This window comes from Salvelinus alpinus, chromosome 27, assembly GCF_045679555.1.
Source record: "Salvelinus alpinus chromosome 27, SLU_Salpinus.1, whole genome shotgun sequence".
In the NCBI taxonomy this organism is placed as follows: Eukaryota; Metazoa; Chordata; class Actinopteri; order Salmoniformes; family Salmonidae; genus Salvelinus; species Salvelinus alpinus.
Window position 1 is genome coordinate 31740249 of NC_092112.1, and position 19839 is coordinate 31760087.

At 42.6% G+C, this 19839-nt stretch overlaps 1 protein-coding gene across 4 annotated transcripts in view; it reads right to left on the minus strand.

Annotated features, from left to right (window-relative positions):
* cd2ap (CD2-associated protein) overlaps positions 1–19839 on the minus strand; it is a 76093-nt gene that overhangs the window by 17002 nt on the left and 39252 nt on the right. For all 4 annotated transcript variants that reach the window (XM_071370293.1, XM_071370291.1, XM_071370295.1 and 1 more), the window contains exons 7-12: positions 19601–19688; positions 18851–18945; positions 15712–15810; positions 15502–15558; positions 12970–13006; positions 7823–7885 (exon numbers count right to left, since the gene is read on the minus strand). In XM_071370293.1, coding sequence (XP_071226394.1) covers positions 7823–7885; positions 12970–13006; positions 15502–15558; positions 15712–15810; positions 18851–18945; positions 19601–19688 — 439 coding nt within the window. The remainder of the gene's footprint in view (positions 1–7822; positions 7886–12969; positions 13007–15501; positions 15559–15711; positions 15811–18850; positions 18946–19600; positions 19689–19839) is intronic.

Sequence of the window (19839 nt, forward strand, 5' to 3'; positions counted from 1 at the left end):
AGAAAACCCGTCAGATTCTGGTGTGACCACCATTTGCCTCATGCAGCGCGACACATCTTCTTGACATCAGGCTGTTTATTGTGGCCTGTAGAATGTTGTCCTACTGCTCTTCAATGGCTGTGCGAAGTTGCTGGATATGGACGGGAAACTGGAACGCGCTGTCGTACACGTCGATCCAGAGCATCCCAAACATGCTCAATGGGTGACATGTCTGGTGAGTGTGCAGGCGAGACATTTTCAGCTTCCAGGAATTGTGTACAGATCCTTGCGACATTGGGCCGTGCATTATAATGCGGAAACATGAGGTGATGGTGGCGGATTAATGGCACGACAATGGGCCTCAGGATTTCATCACGGTATCTGTACTTCACCATGGGGCACTCTGTTCACAACGTTGACATCAGCAAACCATACATGTGTTCTGCGGTTGTGAGGCCGGTTGGAAGTACTGTAAAATTCTCTAAAACACCGTTGGAGGCGGCTTATGGTAGAGAAATTAACATTTCATTATCTGTAACAGCGCTGGTGGACATTCCTGCAGTCAGCATGCCAATTGCACACTCCCTTAAAACTTGAGACATCCATGGAATTATGTTGTGTGACAAAACTGCACATTTTAGAGAGGCCTTTATATTGTCCCCAGCACAAGGTGCACGTGTGTAATGATCATGCTGTTTAAAATCAGCTTCTACATATGCCACAACTTGGCAAAGAAGAAATGCTCAATAAAACAGGGATGTAAACAAATGTGTGCACAAAAGTTTGAGTGTAACGCATTTGGAACATTTTGGGGATATTTTATTTCAGCTCATGAAACATTGAACCAAAATGTTACATGTTACGTTTATATTTTTGTTCAGTGTATATTAGGCTTCTGGTTTTCTGAACTCACATAATGTGCCGTTAGCACGGCGGTCCAACATGATTCAAGCCTGTCTCGAGGTTGAGATACATCTGCACACACAAGCTGACAGTTCCGGAACTAATTCATTGATAGCACCTTAACCCCATGAGCTATGAAATGTTGCTATTGATGGGTAATTACATACTGCATGACTGATTATAACATTAAGTATTCAAATACAATTACATTTTATGTAACTTGTATTTGTCACATGCTTCGTAAACAGGTGTAGATTAACAGTGAAATGCTTACTTAGGACCCATCCCAACAATGCAGAGAGAAAGAAAATAGAGAAATAATAGAAAAATAAAAAAAAGAAAGAAATACACAATGAGTAATGATAACTTGGCTATATACACAGGGTACCAGTACCGAGTCGATGTGCAGGGGTATGAAGTAATTGGAGGTAGATATGTACAATATAGGTAGGGATAAAGTGACTTAGGCAACAGGATAGATAATAAACAGTAACAGCAGCGTATGCAATGAGTAAAAAAATAAGTGCCAAAAGGGTCAATGCATATAGTTAACCAATAGCTACCAGAACTAACTGTTTAGCGGTCTTATGGCGTGGGGGTAGAAGCTGTGCATGGTCCTGTTGGTTCCAGACTTGGTGCATAGGTACCGCTTGCCGTGCGGTAGCAGAGAGTACATTCTATGACTTCGGTGACTGGAGTTTTTAAGGCCTTATTCTTACACCGCCTGGTATAGAGGTCCTGAATGGCAGGGAGCTCAGTCCCAGTGATGTACTGGGCGGAACACACCACCCTCTGTAGCGCCTTGCAGATAGATGCCAAGCAGTTGCCATACCAGGTGGTGATGCAGCCAGTCAAGATGCTCTCAATGGAGAAGCTGTAGAACGTTTTGAGGATCGGAGGGCCCATACCAAATCTTTTCGGCCTCCTGTGGGGGAAGAAGCATTGGTGTGCCCTCCTCACAACTGTGTTGTTGTGTAAGGACCATGATAATTCCTCTGCCCTATGTTTCCTGTAGTCCACGATCAGCTCCTTTGTCTTGCTGACGTTGAGTGGGAGGTCAGGTCTCTGACCTCCTCCCTATAGGCATTCTCATTGTCATGGGTGAACAGGGAGTACAGGAGGGGACTAAGTACGAGGGGGCCCCATGTTGAGGATCAGCGTGGCGGATGTGTTGTTGCCTACCATCACCACCTGGGGCTGCCAGTCAGGAAGTCCAGGATTTAGTTGCAGAGGGAGGTGTTTAATCCCAGGGTCCTTAGCTTAGTAATGAGCTTGGAGGGTACTATGGTGTTGAACGCTGAGTTCTAGTCAATAAACAGCATTCTCACATAGGTGTTCCTTTTGTCCAGGTGGGAAAGGGCAGTGTGGTGCAATAGAGATTGCATCATCTGTGGATCTGTTGGGGTGGTATGCGAATTGGAGTGGGTCCAGGGTGACTGGGATGATGGTGTTGATGGGAGACATGAACAGCCTTTCAAAGCAGTTCATGGTTACAGATGTGAATGCTACGGGGCGAGTCATTTAGACAGGTTATTTTGGTGTTCTTGGGCACAGTGATTATCGTGGTCAGCTTGAAACATAGGTATTACAGATTGGGTCAACGAAGAGAAGACACTTCGAAGACACTTGCCAGCGCACGCTCTGAGTATGCAACCTGGTAATCCGTCTGGCCCTGTGACCTTTTGAATGTTGGGAATGTTAGGCCTTGTGAATGTTAGGGCTGACTAATCCTTGGGCATTGTTCTTTGTGCTTTCTTTGTGTTCCTGCACCATTTGCCATGCAGCTCCAGGTGACAGAGAGCACATAAACGAGGGCTAAGCCTACAGTAACATGTTGGTAGAAATGAGATAAAACGGATTTCAGTTTCCTGCATTAAAATCACTGGCGACTATGAGCACCGCCTCCGGGTGAGCATTTCCTTGTTTGCTTATGGCCCTATATAGCTCGTTGAGTGCGGTATTAGTGCCAGCATCAGTTTGTGCTGGTAAATAGACAGCTACGAAAAATATAGATAAATTCTCTTGGTAATGTAGTGGAAGAATGAGAGAAGGTGATACTCACACCTGGTGACTGGCTGGGGCCGAGGCCCAGCGTGATGACTCAATCCCAATTCATGGCATTGTTTAATGACATACCATCTGTGGGCTACCACAGGGGTCAAACACCTTATCTGTGGCAATTTAGAGGAAGAGACATTCTCACTGAAGTCCTGGGGTCACTTACGCCAGGAAAGGTGGGGAAACTGATGAAAAAACTTTAATTGGCAAAATGAATATTACTGTGTGAATTTAATTGCCATGTTTGGATTGTTTCAAGTGTTCAGAAATAGTTCTGAATGTTGATATGCTTCATTGTACTGCAAGTGCTCTGGATTGAGCGATACAGAGAAATTGTGTTATTCTGTTCATCGGAAGGCGGATAGTTCAAAGAGGAGCGATACAGGGGTGTGTTCTTACTGTATCATACAGTGTTGAGGTGTGGTGATTAGATTAGAGAATGCGTGTGAAGTTAATGACTTTGTTTGAATGTTTTTGGTCATGCAAAGTGATGTTAATTAGACGATGGGAGATACTGGGATTTGGCGCTTTTGTAAGAATAAAAGCTGGGTTTAAACATTGTACATCAGGAGATTGGTTTACCAATGACGCTATGATCGTTTGTATGTCATACAGGTGAAATAGTTTTTTCTTCTTTTTATAGTGAAGATTTCTGGTATGTACTGTTTTTTTTATTGTATTCGTATTGTGTTACTGTAAAACATCGCATTACTTTTAAATGGATACGAACTGTAGTCCTCACATTTGAATAATATTCCTTGAATTATTTGGTAAAATGTCTAATGGTAAATTGAATTCACAATTTACATAGCATATATGCTTGTTCTCTAACTGTGCATCTCTGAGCTAAAGTTTACTCGATAATTGTATGCGAAGACATCGATTGCAAGATATTAGCTCCTTGTTGCTTAGCCTCTTAATAATTGCAAAACGGTTAACCTAGACACGTGCATCTTATAGTATTCCGAGTGGTGGCGCAAGGCTAGCAACCTTGGCTATACCCACTGGATACGATTATGGGCCTAAAGCAGTCACAGCATAATGGAGTAAGATTGATGTGTAGTTTATTATTACTATATACAAACTAAATGTTTGGATCATTTCCATCCACCTACATAAGTGACTCATCCAATTGATTGGGGATGTCCTATATCACACTACAGAAATAGTGTGGTCTACATCTTATCATGAGGTATTCTAACTCAGGTGAGCAGAACCTCGAGACATCCTTAACATATGATGGAAGTTTGCTTGTCCACAAAAATTCTGGAAGTAATATTGAATCACGATGGATTCACAATTGATTGATTCACCATTGAATTACGTAAAAGTGTTGCAGAGACTGAGTATACAAAAAGGGCCTGAAAACACACACACAAAAGTCAGAAGACAGGCCTGTGATATGTCTTCAGCAGATAGATCCACCTCCTTGTTTCTTATAATAAGTGACTAATTACAGAGACAACTTAATCACCGTGTTAACAGCACACTCACAACAAACACTTTGTCCAACCTTACGTCTGACAATTGTTAACAACCTCTCCAGCCTTCTTATGCAAATCAGTGTTCCCTTTCGCTTCCCCTCTCTCAAATCATAGATTAGGCCCAATCGAGTTGACTTATTTGATTAGTCCCCTGGAAGAAGTGTGTGTTAATTGTAAACATGAACATCCCAGAGACATTGGTCAGGAAGCTGATTGCCTGTTCATAAAACATGCTGGAAAAGTAGCACATTGCTGTAGAGCAACAGCGTCAGTGACACAATTCACATTAAATTACCAGACAATGGGCTGCAGCTGACTGTTCTGAAACCAACAGGGATTATGGCTGAGCGATATGGCCTAAGAATCACATCACGAGTCTTTTCAAACTTATGGGCGATTCACAAAATATATCTAGATTTTTTTTATTTTCACGTTCTCTCTAAATAAGCTCAGTTGCACAATTAAAGGTAAAAAAAACATAATTTGTTACAAATTTAACCAAAAATATGCACAATGCACATCCACTAAATGACCAACTTCTGGAAGCAGGCAATTTAGAAAACAAGCCCATCTGGTAGTGAGTAACCAGCTAATCGTTATATTTAAAGTCTAGCCAACTTGGATCTATTTGCTTGCTAACAATGAATACACCCTCCTGTCAGTCTCCAACTGTTTGAACAACAGCCTGTTCACTAAGATATTGAAATCAAGCGGCCTACCTGGATAAGGTGCTTATTTCTCAGAATGAGAACGCGTTGCCAATTCCTTATATACACACACACAAGTAAACGTGTCTTTATATGCTCATTGTACATTTATAAAAACAGATTAGAAAGATAGCCCATACAGTGCCTTCGGAAAGTATTCAGACCCCTTTACTTTTTCCACATTTTGTTACGTTACAGCCTTACTCTAAAATGGATAAAATACAGATCCTCAGCAATCTACACAAAATACCCCATAATGACAAAGCGAAAACAGGTTAGGAATTTTATGCAAATGTATTAAAAATAAAAAAATTAAATGCCTTATTTACATGTATTCTGATCCTTTGCTATATGACTCGAAACGCAGCTCAGATGCATCCTGTTTCCATTGATCATCCTTGATGTTTCTCCAACTTTATTGGAGTCCACCCGTGGTAAATTCAATTGATTGGACAAAAGACACCTAAAGACTCTCAGACCATGAGAAACAAGATTCTCTGTTCTGATGAAACCAAGATTGAAGTCTTTGGCCTGAATGCCAAGCGTCACATCTGGAGGAAACCTGGCACCATCCCTACTGTGAAGCATGGCGGTGGCAGCATCATGCTGTGGGGATGTTTTTCAAAGGCAGGGACTGGGAGACTAGTCAGGATCGAGGCAAAGATGAACGGAGCAAAGTACAGAGAGATCCTTGATGAAAACCTGCTCCAGAGTTCTCAGGACCTCAGACTGGGGCGAAGGTTCACCTACCGACAGGACAACGACCCTAATCACACAGCCAAGACAATGCAGGAGTGGCTTCGGGACAAATCTCTGAATGTCCTTGAGTGGCCCAGTCAGAGCCCAGACTAGAACCCAATCGAACATCTCTGGAGACCTCAAATTAGCTCTGTAACGACACTCCCTATCCAACCTGACAGAGGTTGACAGGATCTGCAGAGAATGGGAGAAACCCAAATACAGGTGTGCCAAGCTTATAGCGTCATACCCAAGAAGACTCAATGCTGTAATTGCTGCCAAAGGTGCTTCAACAAAGTAAAGGGTCTGAATATTTTCAGTTACATTAGCAAAAACACATTTTGCTTTATCATTATGGGGTATTGTGTGTAGATTGATGAGGATTATAAAAATAAAAAAAACATTTAGAATAAGGCTGTAACGTAACAAAATGTGTAAAAAGTCAAGGGGTCTGAATACTTTCCAACGGCACTGTAAGTCAGTGGATAAAATGCTGCTAGCAGTATGTGGTACCGCAATGCTGTGCACGACAGAAACTGAGGAAAAATGTTTGACAATCTTGTTCAATGATACTCGTCTTAGTAGGGTCTGCTCTGTTTCACATTTTAGGAGTTGATACCCTTTTTATGTATCATCACAAAAGGTTAAGTTCTCCTCTATTACAGAAAAAAATAATGTCTCAATGCGTTTTCGTTGTCCATATGACCGATTATGTTGAACCAAACCTCAAATGTAAATAGCAAGTTGAAGTTGCTTGTTGTCAGAGAGGAAGACGATCTTTCGTCTTTGTTGTGAGTGGCAGGGGGTGGGGCTTGATGTCTGAGTGGGAAGGTGCGCAGTGCACACAGTGCACACAGCACAGAAGGAGCGAAGGAGACGAGACCAAAAAGACAAACAATAATAAAAATGGAAAGAAATTGAAACCGCGATTCTCACGATACAGGCATTTGGAACACCGCACTAAAACAAATTCAAATTAATTTAATATATCGAATCGATATATATATTGGCCCTACGCTCCCACGCACACACACTTCCAAAGAGATGCATAATGTCTCCTATCATAGAATTTCTATAGGATCAATTATTAAAACCATTCATATTATTTGTGAAGTGGAGGCCAAAGTGCTCTCAAATTTCTGATTGCAATTCACTGTACATCTGATTGTCCAATAAGTGTGTAAACCACTTGTTAATAAAGAGAAGGCTGAAGAGGACACAAGTTGTTTTTATCCAAGACGACACGACGCCCAACATGTGAAATGAAAAGATCAGACTGTTTTCCTCTAATAGCCTGTGGTAGGATACGCTATGGTCAGGTAGGCATAGCAGGACTGGTGCAGCTGCTGCTCACTGACTAAGTGAGGGGACCAAAGGGATATTTGCATCATCATTTCCCTACAAGTGGATCAACTGTCAACACAAACACTACAAGGATGTGAATCCCTGTGTTTCTCTTGATCTGTCTGTCTTGAGTCTAGACCCTTGGGATCAGCTTTAGTGAGCATATACAGTTAGTTATTCATGAAGTTATTCATGTGATTTTAAGAGGGGCCCAAACACAAAGGCAAATGTCAAAATTAGAGCTTACATCTTCCAGGTGCAAATGCCAGAGCAATGAAGAGCAAACTCTTCATTGGTGTGAGACTTAAGACTATTTTATACTATACGGAGACGAAAGGTTCGGCACGTAGCAGTGTCGCTTTTTCGTAACTACACACACACACACAACCGGGCCAGGTTGTGTAGTAACACTAATATAAAATGTATGTGATATCTGGGAGAATGTGATCGGTGTGAGCCTATTGACCTCATCTGGAGAGCCACGTCCCTTGGAGGTGATTGGAGGGTGGGAAGTGTTGGCAGCACCCAGAGAGGAGAGGGGAAAGGTTTCTCACCCCTTAATGGGAAAGGGCAGGTAGGTGGAAGGATGGGGAAGAGGGCGAACCTTACCTCTGTCCTCAGGATGCGGATGCAGGGGCTTCTTGTCAGCCAACGGGACCTCGGGTAGGCGAGCTGAAAAGCGAAACATGTTCCTGTTGGTTAGTAACGTCCTCCTCTCTTTACAATCGCTCTACGAGTCCATGAGGGCAGCCACTTGTATACAGAGCAAACTGAACAGACATTCTGCAAGCAGGAGGAGGATGTGAGACACTCAAGTGTTTCCTGTGCAGACTAAAGCAAGAGAACAGAAATCTTTGCAGTGCTCTGCAAGCACCTGAAACTTCAGATGTTTCCTAGATATGAGGCATTCTTGCAATAAGTATTAACACCCTTTGGAAACATGAACCTAAAAGAACAGAAAACTCAGATTTCTTCCAATCAACACAGGGATACATCAATGATGTCGCTCTCGCTGCTGGTGATTCTTTGATCCACCTCTACGCAGACGACACCATTCTGTATACCTCTGGCCCTTCTTTGGACACTGTGTTAACTAACCTCCAGACGAGCTTCTTTGCCATACAACTCTCCTTCCGTGGCCTCCAACTCCTCTTAAATGCAAGTAAAATTAAATGCATGCTCTTCAACCGTTGCTGCCCGCACCTGCCCGCCCGTCCAGCATCACTACTCTGGACGGTTCTGACTTAGGTATTTGTAGTTGTCCACATATTCAGGTGTCTGGTTAGACTGTAAACTCTCCTTCCAGAGTCACATTAAACATCTCCAATCCAAAATTAAATCCAGAATCGGCATCCTATTTCGCAACAAAGCATCCTTCACTCATGCTGCCAAACATACCCTCGTAAAACTGCCCATCCTACCGATCCTCGACTTTGGCGATGTCATTTACAAAATAGCCTCCAACACTCTACTCAACAAATTGGATGCAGTCTATCACAGTGCCATCCGTTTTGTCACCAAAGCCCCATATACTACCCACCACTGCGACCTGTATGCTCTCATTGGCTGGCCCTTGCTTCATACTCGTCACCAAACCCACTGGCTCCAGGTCATCGACAAGTCTCTGCTTGGTAAAGCCCCGCCTTATCTCAGCTCACTGGTCACCATAGCAGCACCCACCTGTAGCACGCGCTCCAGCAGGTATATCTCACTGGTCACCCCCAAAGCCAATTCTTCCTTTGGCCGCCTACCCTTCCAGTTCTCTGCTGCCAATGACTGGAACGAACTGCAAAAATCTCTGAAGCTGGAGACTCTTACCTCCCTCACTAGCTTTAAGCACCAGCTGTCAGAGCAGCTCACAGATGACTGCACCTGTACATAGCCCATCTGTAAATAGCCCAGCCAACTACCTCATCCCCCATAGTGTATGTTTGTTTACTCCATGTGTAACTCTGTTGTTGTTGTACGTGTCGAACTGCTTTGCTTTATCCTGGCCAGGTCGCAGTTGCAAATGAGAACTTGTTCTCAACTAGCCTACCTGGTTAAATAAAGGTGAAATAAAAAAAATAAAGACAGATATCTAGGTGAAAGGTGCTTGATAGAATAGCCAAGCCAATCTACACACAATACCTCATAATGACAAAGCAAAAACAGGTTTTTAGAAATGTTTGCTAATTTATAAATTAGGCAGCGATTACAGCATTGAATCTTCTTGGGTATGACGCTACAAGCTTGGCACACCTGTATTTGTGAAGTTTCTCCCATTCTTCTCTGCAGATCCTGTCAAGCTCTGTCATGTTGGCTGGGCAGCTATTTTGAGGTCTCTCCAGAGATGTTCGATTGGGTTCAAGTCCAGGCTCTGGCTGGGCCACTCAAGGACATTCAGAGACGTGTCCCGAAACCACTCCTGCATTGTCTTGGCTGTGTGATGAGGGTCGTTGTCCTGTCGGTAGGTGAACTTTCGCCCCAGTCTGAGGTCCTGAGAACTCTGGAGCAGGTTTTCATCAAGGATCTCTGTACTTAGCTCTGTTCATCTTTCCCTCGATCCTGACTAGTCTCCCAGTCCCTGCAGTTGAAAAACATCCCCACAGCATGATGCTGCCACCACCATGCTTCACAGTAGGGATGGTGCCAGGTTTGCTCCAGATGTGACGCTTGGAATTCAGGCCAAAGAGATCAATCTTGGTTCCATCAGACCAGAGAATCTTGTTCTCATGGTCTGAAAGTCTTTAGGTGTCTTTTGGCAAACTCCAAGGGGGCTGTCATTTGCCTTTTACTGAGGATGGCTTCTGTCTGGCCACTACCATAAAGGCCTGACTGGAGGAGTGCTGCAGAGATGGTTGTCCTTCTGGAAGGTTCTCCCATCTCCACAGAGGAACTCTGTCAGAGTGACCAACAGGTTCTTGGTCACCTCCGTGACCAAGGCCTTTCTCCCCCGATTGCTCTAGGATGAGTCTTGGTGGTTCCAAACATCTTCCATGTAAGAATGATGGAAGTCAGTGTGTTCTTGGGGACCTTCAATGCTGCAGAAATGTTTTGGTACCCTTCCCCAGATCTGTGCCTTGACACAATCCTGTCTCGGAGCTCTACGGACAATTCCTTCGACCTCATGGCTGGGTTTTTGCTCTGACATGCACTGTCAACTGTGGGACCTAATATATACAGGTTGTGTGCGCCTTTCCAAATCATGTCCAATGAATTGAATTTACCACAGGTGGACTCCAATCAAGTTGTGGAAACATCTCAAGGATGACCGATGGAAACAGGATGCACCCGAGCTCAATTTCAAGTCTAATAGCAAAGGAGCTGAACACTTATGTAAATAATACATTTGTTTTTTATTTTCAAAAAAATTGCAAATATTTCTAAAAACCTGTTTTTACTTTGTCATTATGGGGTAGTGTGTAGATTGCTGAGGATTTGATTTGATTTAATCCATTTTAGAATAAGGCTGTAACATAACAAAATGTGGAAAAAGTCAAGGGGTAGGAATACTTTAAAGGCACCGTATCATGTTAACCAACGACTGCAAATCATCAATTTTCTGTGACATGGTTTTTAAAAATTCAAAGTTCCTTACTCATGATGATTAATTTGTGTGTACCACTTTAAGAGCTTCCCATGATCAGTAGAAGAAAAAAAATGAAGGTCCCATGAAATATGTCTTTACTTTTGAACGGTTTGGGCTAGAGACAAGTGGTTTCCTGCATTGTAATAGCGCAACCACAGACACAAAGCAATGCTCCGTTTGTTTCTATGGCAGAGGCTGTGTTAGAGCTAAGCCTAAATCAGACTTGCCTGCGCCAATGGTTCTCAGAGACTAAATAAAATGATAAAATAACTTGCCTTGTGATGCGCGCGCCTTTAATTAAGGATGCACCCCTTTTCAATGTTCGTCTAAAACGACCCAAATCTAACTGCCTGTAGCTCAGGATATGCATATTCATGATACTATTTGAAAGAAAACACTGAAGTTGGTGGAAATGTGAAATGAATGTAGGAGTATATAAAACATTAGATCTGGTAAAAGATAATACAAAGAAAAATACGTGTTTTTTTTGTACCATCATCTTTGAAATGCAAGAGAAAGGCCATAATGAATTATTCTAGCCCAGGCGCAGTTTAGACTCTGGCCACTAGATGGCAGCAGTGTATGTCCAACGTTTTAGACAGATCCAATGAACTATTGCATATCTATTCAAAATGTTGTATCAAGACTGTCCAAATGTGCCTAATTGGTTTATTCATACATTTTCAAGTTCATATTTGTGCCCTCTCCTCAAACAATAGCATGGTATTATTTCACTGTAATAGCTACTGTAAATTGGACAGTACAGTTAGAACAAGAATTTAAGCTTTCTGCCCGTATCAGATATGTCTATGTCCTGAGATTTTTTTTTGTTTCTTACAAGCTCATGCTAATCACATTAGCCTACGTTAGCTCAACCGTCACAAGGTCGGGACACAGATCCTGTAGAGGTTAAACGATACAAATTTGACATCAGCATGAGCGCACTGGACTTGAAACAACGATACAGATGTTAACATGCTCCCAAATCAAAATTCCATGTTAATTCCACAGGTCCTGTTTATTTTTTAATTTTTTTAAAGTGAGTGTTACATTTGTTAAAATCAAGATTAGGAAAAGTTTTGCGGCACACCTCATTGAAAACCACCGCTCTAGAGATGTAGATCTATGGCAAAGTTAAGACCTCCGGGTATAGTGGGTTTTATCGCTTTAACAGCCGGGATGTGGGACCTAGAAGTCTGCTACGTGAGACTACAGTGGGGCATTAGACAGGAGTCAAAGGCTCCTAAATATCTACATGCATCACATCTCTGTTCACCTTGGCAGACAATCAAGGATTCAGATCTGGACTGAATTTACAACATGGTACAAAACAAAGTTGGGGAATTCATTGATGTTTATTTTCCCTGAATCCCAAACCCCTCAGGGTAGTAGTGCAACACAGTCCTCCCAGTTCAAGGCAGGAAGTGCATTAATTAATAATGTCACAATTTAGCCCCCCCCCCCCCCAGATATCGCCGTCGCCACTTCTGAGAAAATCGTTCCAATCTATAAATCATTTTGAGCAAGCGAGGAAGCGATTAGAACACTCCACCTCTCCATCGCATTCTTTCTGGCCATTACCCCCAAGACCGGTTGCCTTGTCAACCAAACCGATGGAGACGTGAACGACTAACTACAATCATGATCACCTCTGAAGCATTCATAACAAGAGATTATGATATTAGGTGACAGGGTGCACTGATAGACAAGCAGAGGTACATGTTTGTGTTCTTCTGCCCATATTGATTGATAATGTACTAACACTCGGCAAGAGACGACACCAGTGGGGAAGTTTGAAAACGTAGTGAAGAGTCGCATGCAAAACCACAGGTTCCTGCTTCTTGGAAACTAACACTGAGAGACAAGTCATCCACCGCCTGCCTCTCTGTTAAATGATAGCGATGTACTTTTACCAGGGGCGCAACTTTGTTTTAGAAGTGGGGGGGACATCATTATTATTTTTAATCCTGTCGGATAAACACTCCAAACTGCTTACCCGACCGCTCGGAGGTGTCTGCATGGTTCTAAAGCACACAATTATAAAAACTGGGGGGGGGGCAAAAATGCCATTTCAGACAAGTCCCGTCCCCAGAGAAAGTTGCGCCCCTGAATTTTACAATCGTTGACATGATCATCTAAAAAGGAGGTTGACGACGGTCACACGTTCATTATAAGCAGGCCTTACCTATGCTTTTTGATGGTGGGGGTGGCTTCTTGGGTCTCTGAAAAACAAAAAGTAGGTCAATGTGACATAGAGGACTTCTCATTCAGCTACAGTAGCCCTCATTCGTTTAAATATGAACAGACTCCCAGCAGATGCACCATGATGGCCAACAAGCAGAGCGCGAAAGAGCACTTCATTGCTCCACTGTTTTCAGTTTAACATTCAGGGAATATGTTCAAAATGACAGTACGTAGTGAGGTAACAAGCCAAGCCTTTTTCTAAAGAAAAGCAACCCAAAATACCTGGAGTTACACAAGCTGACAAGTCATAATGCACTGACAGGACAATAATAAGGACAGGCAAAAGGCTTATTTAAGCATAGAGAAAAAAAAATGTATTAAGGTGTGGGAGTGTCTCTCTGCATCTAGCTACTTGAATAGGCGCTATGGCAACAAAGAAAGGTGCCCTGGGTTTAACAGTTTGTTCAAGGGGGACAATGTTTTCATGTTTTTTCCAGTGACCAACAACATTTGTTTACTTTGGCTCAGGTGCATCACGTTTAACAAAGAAGAAAGTCAGGGTCGGTTCAATCATTGTTGGTCCTTGGTCTTCATCAGTTTCTTAAAATTCTTCCTTATGTTATTCCTTTCTGCCTGGCTTCTGTAATTACATACGAACATGTTTCGTCTTTATTCTTACCCGACACATCTCCAATTTAAAACAGTATATCAATCGAAACACAAGGCTTCATGTGCCACAGATGCAGATAATGCCGCAGCTGTTCCACGTAGTCAGCCTGAGCAACGCACTGTGCCGAATCACTGATCTACAAATCAACTAACACTTTGATTCTGAGTTAGAAAGAATCAGGCCCATCAGTGTGTGAGAGTATGGAGGGCTGAGGAGTGACACCAGACATCTAATGCTGCTGAGGCAAGAGCATCAGTCAGAAGAGAAGCAAGTACTCCAAATGAAAACAAGCAATTATTTTCCGTTCTACAATGATCTTAAAGTCGAGATCTGCGAAAGTTGAAACAACGCCACTGGTCTCCCCAGGCTCACGCATTTATTGTTTTTGTTTTATTTTTGAAAAGGAGGCGATGTCCAGCAAAGAAGAATCAAATAATCGTAGCACATGCTCTGTTGTTCTATTTGCTGTGTCAAAAAAAAACAGTGTTCATTGTTTGATGACAAATTCCATGGCAACTTTCCTTATTAAGGCTATATCTGAGAATGAATTGCAGCCAAACTGTGGTAGCTACCACCAGTATCTAATCTGAGAGCTATAATTGATGTTTTTTTACATGCTGTGGTCACGAGGGTCCGCATCATGAAGAATCACAGGGAATGTGGGACTTTACATTCTCTATACATTAGAGTGAGAAACCGGGAAAATATTTAAATAAACAAACAATCTTCACTCCATCAACAGCATCAGTGGAACACCTATATGGGGTGTTAAAAGCTCAGTCGTTAGGAGGTTAAAAGCACAGTTGTTCCCCCGTGTAAATTAAACTTGCATTGACAACAGGGATGGAGGGAAAATCAATACAGAAGAGTATCACAATATTATATTGATTCTATGAGTAACATTTTTTGTACATGCAAAAAATGTATACAAATAATAAATTGCGGTAATTCCTAATTGATAACAAGATTGATACAGCCAGTCAGGAAGACAATTTCAAACTGAAATATTAGACATCAAACTGAAATGTTGCAATTCAGATTGCCAGCTTCGCAAAGATGCATATTTTACTAGTATGTATCCTGTAACAATCCAAAAACTGGGACTTCTTTATAACATGCTCAAAATAACAATCTAGAAATAGAGAAGGGAAGAGAAAGTGAGAGAGACTGGCCTGACCGCCTCTCTTAATGGAGAATTGTTCATGTCTGCCCTCTACTGAGCATCTAGCAGAACTGAGAACATAAAGGGCAACAGTGAGATCCATTATGGCGCAAGAACTTCCTAATGCTCTGGGCCAGAAGGCTGTTCACCACCACTGCTGCTTGACCCATTGACCCCCATATGGTGATGCAGAGCAGCATGGTCTCTCCACCGGGCCGTGACACAACAGCAGCCACTGTGTGGGCCGGGGAGGCAACAGAGCTAATAAACAGGGACATTGAAGTTCGAGTACCAGGAATATTTTAGTCTGCTCTTAAAAGAACTTCCCTGAAATTCAACCTTAACAAATTAAAATAATTTAGCTGGAGGATACTTTTTTTGAAGGCAAAGACTCACAAAAGTGATATTTTGCACTTCTCTTTAAACAGAACAGCTGTGAAAGGGCGTAGCTAGAGACAAGATCAAAACTGACTAGAACGCGTATAAATATCTAGAGAAAGCATCATGTCCAGTCTAAAGTGTGTGATGACTTATAGGAGACTCCTGACAGAGACCCCAATCTGACCAGTCAACAGAACATTCCCAGGCTACCACTCTCATTAGACTTGCTCTCCATATCAAGGGAAAAGTCCCACATTAATTCCGTGAGCATACACCAACACCATGTACTCTAACACAAGCATGTGGAAAGCTCAGCCTACCTCTTCTGCTTCCTGCTTGGGAGAGAGTTTGACTGATCCTCTTGATGTGGGAGCCGGCTGCAACAAAAGGAAATAGTTTACGTTTTTATAAATGAAACATGTATGATCATTACACAAATGACTGACTTTACACAAAGGCTATCTAGGGAGAAGACCACTAGGGAACACATACTGCATGTGATCTGGTGTTCACTATTTCTTTCATCATACCTCTTTGTCTGCGTCTGACATCACAGCCACAAAGTTGTCAGGAAAAACCCCCTCTTTACCGCCGATCTCCCCTCTCCACCACCCCGGCTCCCCTGTGTCCTGAAACATAACTTAACTGGTCAAGCATTTTTTAAACATTACCATGAAAAGGCTAGGATAGAATAACATAGTAAAGACTCCTAAGGGAGTCCCAAGTGGCGCAGCAGTCTAAGGCACTGCATCTCAGTGCTAGAGGAGTCACTACAGACCCTGGTTCGATCCCGGGCTGTATCACAACTGGCCATGATCGGGAGTCCCATAGGGCGGCGCACAATTGGCTCAGTGTCGTCCGGGTTAGGGGGTTTGGCTGGGGTAGGCCATAATTGTAAATAAGAATTTGTTCTTAACTGACTTGCCTAGTTAAATAAAAAGGGACAGGAGTGTTTCCAAATGTTTGCCTCGGGCCATTTGGTAATCAAAACAAATTCTCTGAATAAACAATTATGTTTTTGATTCAATATCAGCTTCAAAGCTGATAAAAGGCATCTGTGGAGATTCCTACAACCTCACTTCATGTTAGACATCACATGTAAGTCTGCTTAATGGACACTAGATGGCACTTAAACATGATTAATCAACAGCGAAACGTGATCTGTCATAATGTGTCTGCCTTAAATAACAAAACATGACTCAAGAGCCACCTCTTAATGGTAACTCAACCTCTCCATATGGCCTAGCACTGTCTTGGCCATGTTCCCAGTCATGGCACTCATGCTCTTCTTCAGGGTGTAAAATTCAACAGGGACCCAAGTCTCTGGCCAATGTCAAGGGAAGCTAACTGCAATAGATCACTTACTTGCTACGACGCAGCTTCCTACCATCACTCTGCTTCCAAAACACAGCAGGGTGCTCGATGGTGATCAGGGTCATGTTTAGAGGCCATTTTGAAATGGAAGAGGTACTACCTGAACTGGTCCCATAAGATGATCACTAGTTTTCAGTTACAAAATGTTGCTGTGCCTACAGCAAACTACCCAGGTCTACCAAAATCCTAAAAATAATCATTAGGACTAAATACTCAAATCTGTCCCTAGGGTCCTGGATCAGTTCTTGCTCACAGCATTCACCTACAGTTGAAGTCGGAAGTTTACATAAACTTAGCTTGGAGTCATTACAACTCGTTTATCAACCACTCCACAAATGTATTGTTAACAAACTATAGTTTTCGCAAGTCGGTTAGGACATCTACTTTGTGCTAATTTTTCCAACAATTCTTTACAGACAGATTATTTAACTTATAATTCACTGTATCACAATTCCAGTGGGTCAGAAGTTTATATACACTAAGTTGACTGTGCCTTTAAACAGCTTGGAAAATTCCAGAAAATTATGTAATGGCTTTAGAAGCTTCTGATAGGCTAATTGACTAATAGGCTAATCATTTGAGTCAATTGGAGGTGTACCTGTGGATGTATTTCAAGGCCTACCTTCAAACTCAGTGCCTCTTTGCTTGACATCATGAGAAAATCAAAAAGAAATTAGCCAAGACCTCAGGAAAAAAATTATAGATCTCCACAAGTCTGGTTCATCCTTGGGACAAATTTCCAAATGCCTGAAGGTACCACGTTCATCTGTACAAACAACAGCTGGCAAGTATAAACACCATGGGACCACGCAGCAGTCATACCGCTTAGGAAAGAGACGCGTTCTGTCTTCTAGATATGAACGTATTTTGTTGCGAAAAGTGCAAATCAATCCCAGAACAACAGCAAAAGGACCTTGTGAAGATGCTGGAGGAAACAGGTACAAAAGTGCCTATATCCACAGTAAAATGAGTCCTATATCGACATAACCTGAAAGGCCACTCAGCAAGGAAGAAGCCACTGCTCCAAAACCGCCATAAAAAAGCCAGACTACGGTTTGCAACTGCACATGGGGACAAAGATCGTACTTTTTGGAGAAATGTCCTCTGGTCTGATGAAACAAAAATGGAACTGTTTGGCCATAATGACCATTGTTATGTTTGGAGGACAAGGGGGAGGCTTGCAAGCCGAAGAACACCATCCCAACCATGAAGCACGGGGGTGGCAGCATCATGTTGTGGGGGTGCTTTGCTGCAGGAGGGACTGGTGCACTTCACAAAATAGATGGCATCATGAAGGAGGAAAAATGTGGATATATTGAAGCAACATCTCAAGGCATCAGTCAGGAAGTTAAAGCTTGGTCGCAAATGGGTCTTCCAAATGGACAATGACCCCAAGCATACTTCCAAAGTTGTGGCAAAATGGCTTAAGGACAACAAAGTCAAGGTATTGGAGGGGCCATCACAAAGCCCTGAGCTCAATCCTATAGAAAATGTGTGGGCAGAACTGAAAAGGCGTGTGCGAGCAAGGAGGCGTACAAACCTGACTCAGTCACACCAGCTGTCAGGAGGAATGGGCCAAAATTCACCCAACTTATTGTGGGAAGCTTGTGGAAGTTTACTCGCAACGTTTGACCCAAGTTAAACAATTTAAAGGCAATGCTACCAAATGCTAATTGAGTATATGTAAACTTCTGACCCACTGGGAATGTGATGAAAGAAATAAAAGCTGAAATAAATAATTCTGTACTATTATTCTGACAATTCACATTCTTAAAATAAAGTGCTGATCCTAACTGACCTAAGACAGGGAATTTTTACTAGGATTAAATGTCAGGAATTGTGAAAAACTGAGTTTAAATGTATTTGGCAAAGGTGTATGTAAACTTCCGACTTCAACTGTACTTCACTAGGGAAGAATAGACAAGGAGGCTGGAGAATGTCCTCATCCACCTTACTGCACAATCAGTACCACTATACCTGGGCCTGGTCCGGGAAGTGAAATGAACACACTGAGGAGCACGGACTGGGATGGACCATGTTGACCAGGATCAAATAGATAACTCCCTGTGTTTATATGTGTTATAGCGATACGCAAACAGGCACATTTTCCAGGTGTATAGTGTAAACATGTGGCTGGGAACAAGCCTATACATCGTCTAGTAAACTCTCTCCCTTACAAGTGGGACAGTTATGTAGACTGATTTAAAACCTGTTTGGAGAAGTAGTAGCTTTTCAACGGAGTATTGGCTGGGCCACAGGCTAGCAGCTGGTGCTGGTTAGGGTGGCTTTAATTACCTTACTCAAAATCTGTATGACGTCACCCTCTTTCAGTGTCAGCTCGTCTTCGTTTGTGGCTTCAAACGCAAAGGTGGCCTTGCAGAATTCTTTTACTGAGGGGAAAGAGGAACAATACTGTTCTTGAGAAATGCAGTCATTCACCAACAAAACCGACAGAATAAACGAACACATCCAATAAGAGTCAAGTGCTCCCGAGTGGCGCAGCGGTCTAAGGCACTGCATCTCAGTGCAAGAGGCGTCACTGTAGTCCCTGGTTCGAATCCAGGCAGCATCACATTCAACCGTGATTGGGAGTCCCATAGGGCGGCGCACAATTGGCCCAGCGTCGTCCGAGGTAGGCCATCATTGTAAATAAGAATTTGTTCTTAACCGGCTTGCCTAGTTAAATAAAGGTTAAATAAATCTAATTAAAAGTGATGGATGTTTTAAGTTTATTCCTAGTGATACCTTTACGATTGGCTAACCCTAAATCTACCATTGGCTTTAAAAGTTGAACACTTAGGAAGCACAACATCCCACACCACATAACAATATATCCCACTTGAACCTCAATGTAAGAACAAAATGTTACAATCACAATAAAACACCATAAATGTTGTGCTATGATTATCAAGTGTTGGACAATGGTCCTTACGTGCATGACAAAACACACCTATTGTAACCTCTGAGAACATAACACGAGATGAAATTTTGTATTTAACAATCACTTCTAATCATACAGACTGGGACCTTCACCCTCCCCCTTACCTTTTGCTTTGCTGTCCCCCTCTGCTTTCTGTGAGTCTGTCACGTTGGAATGGGCGGACTTTGCGGCAGATGGTAATAATGGGATTGGCTAAAATGAAGCAAACCACAGATGGATTTACTGACATGATTGGATGCACAGTACAATGCTCAGATGGTCCCCACCAATGAGAGACTAGGCATGCCTGACTGGAATGAACACAGGGTCATCAGCGGACTCACCGATTGGTCAACAGACAGTG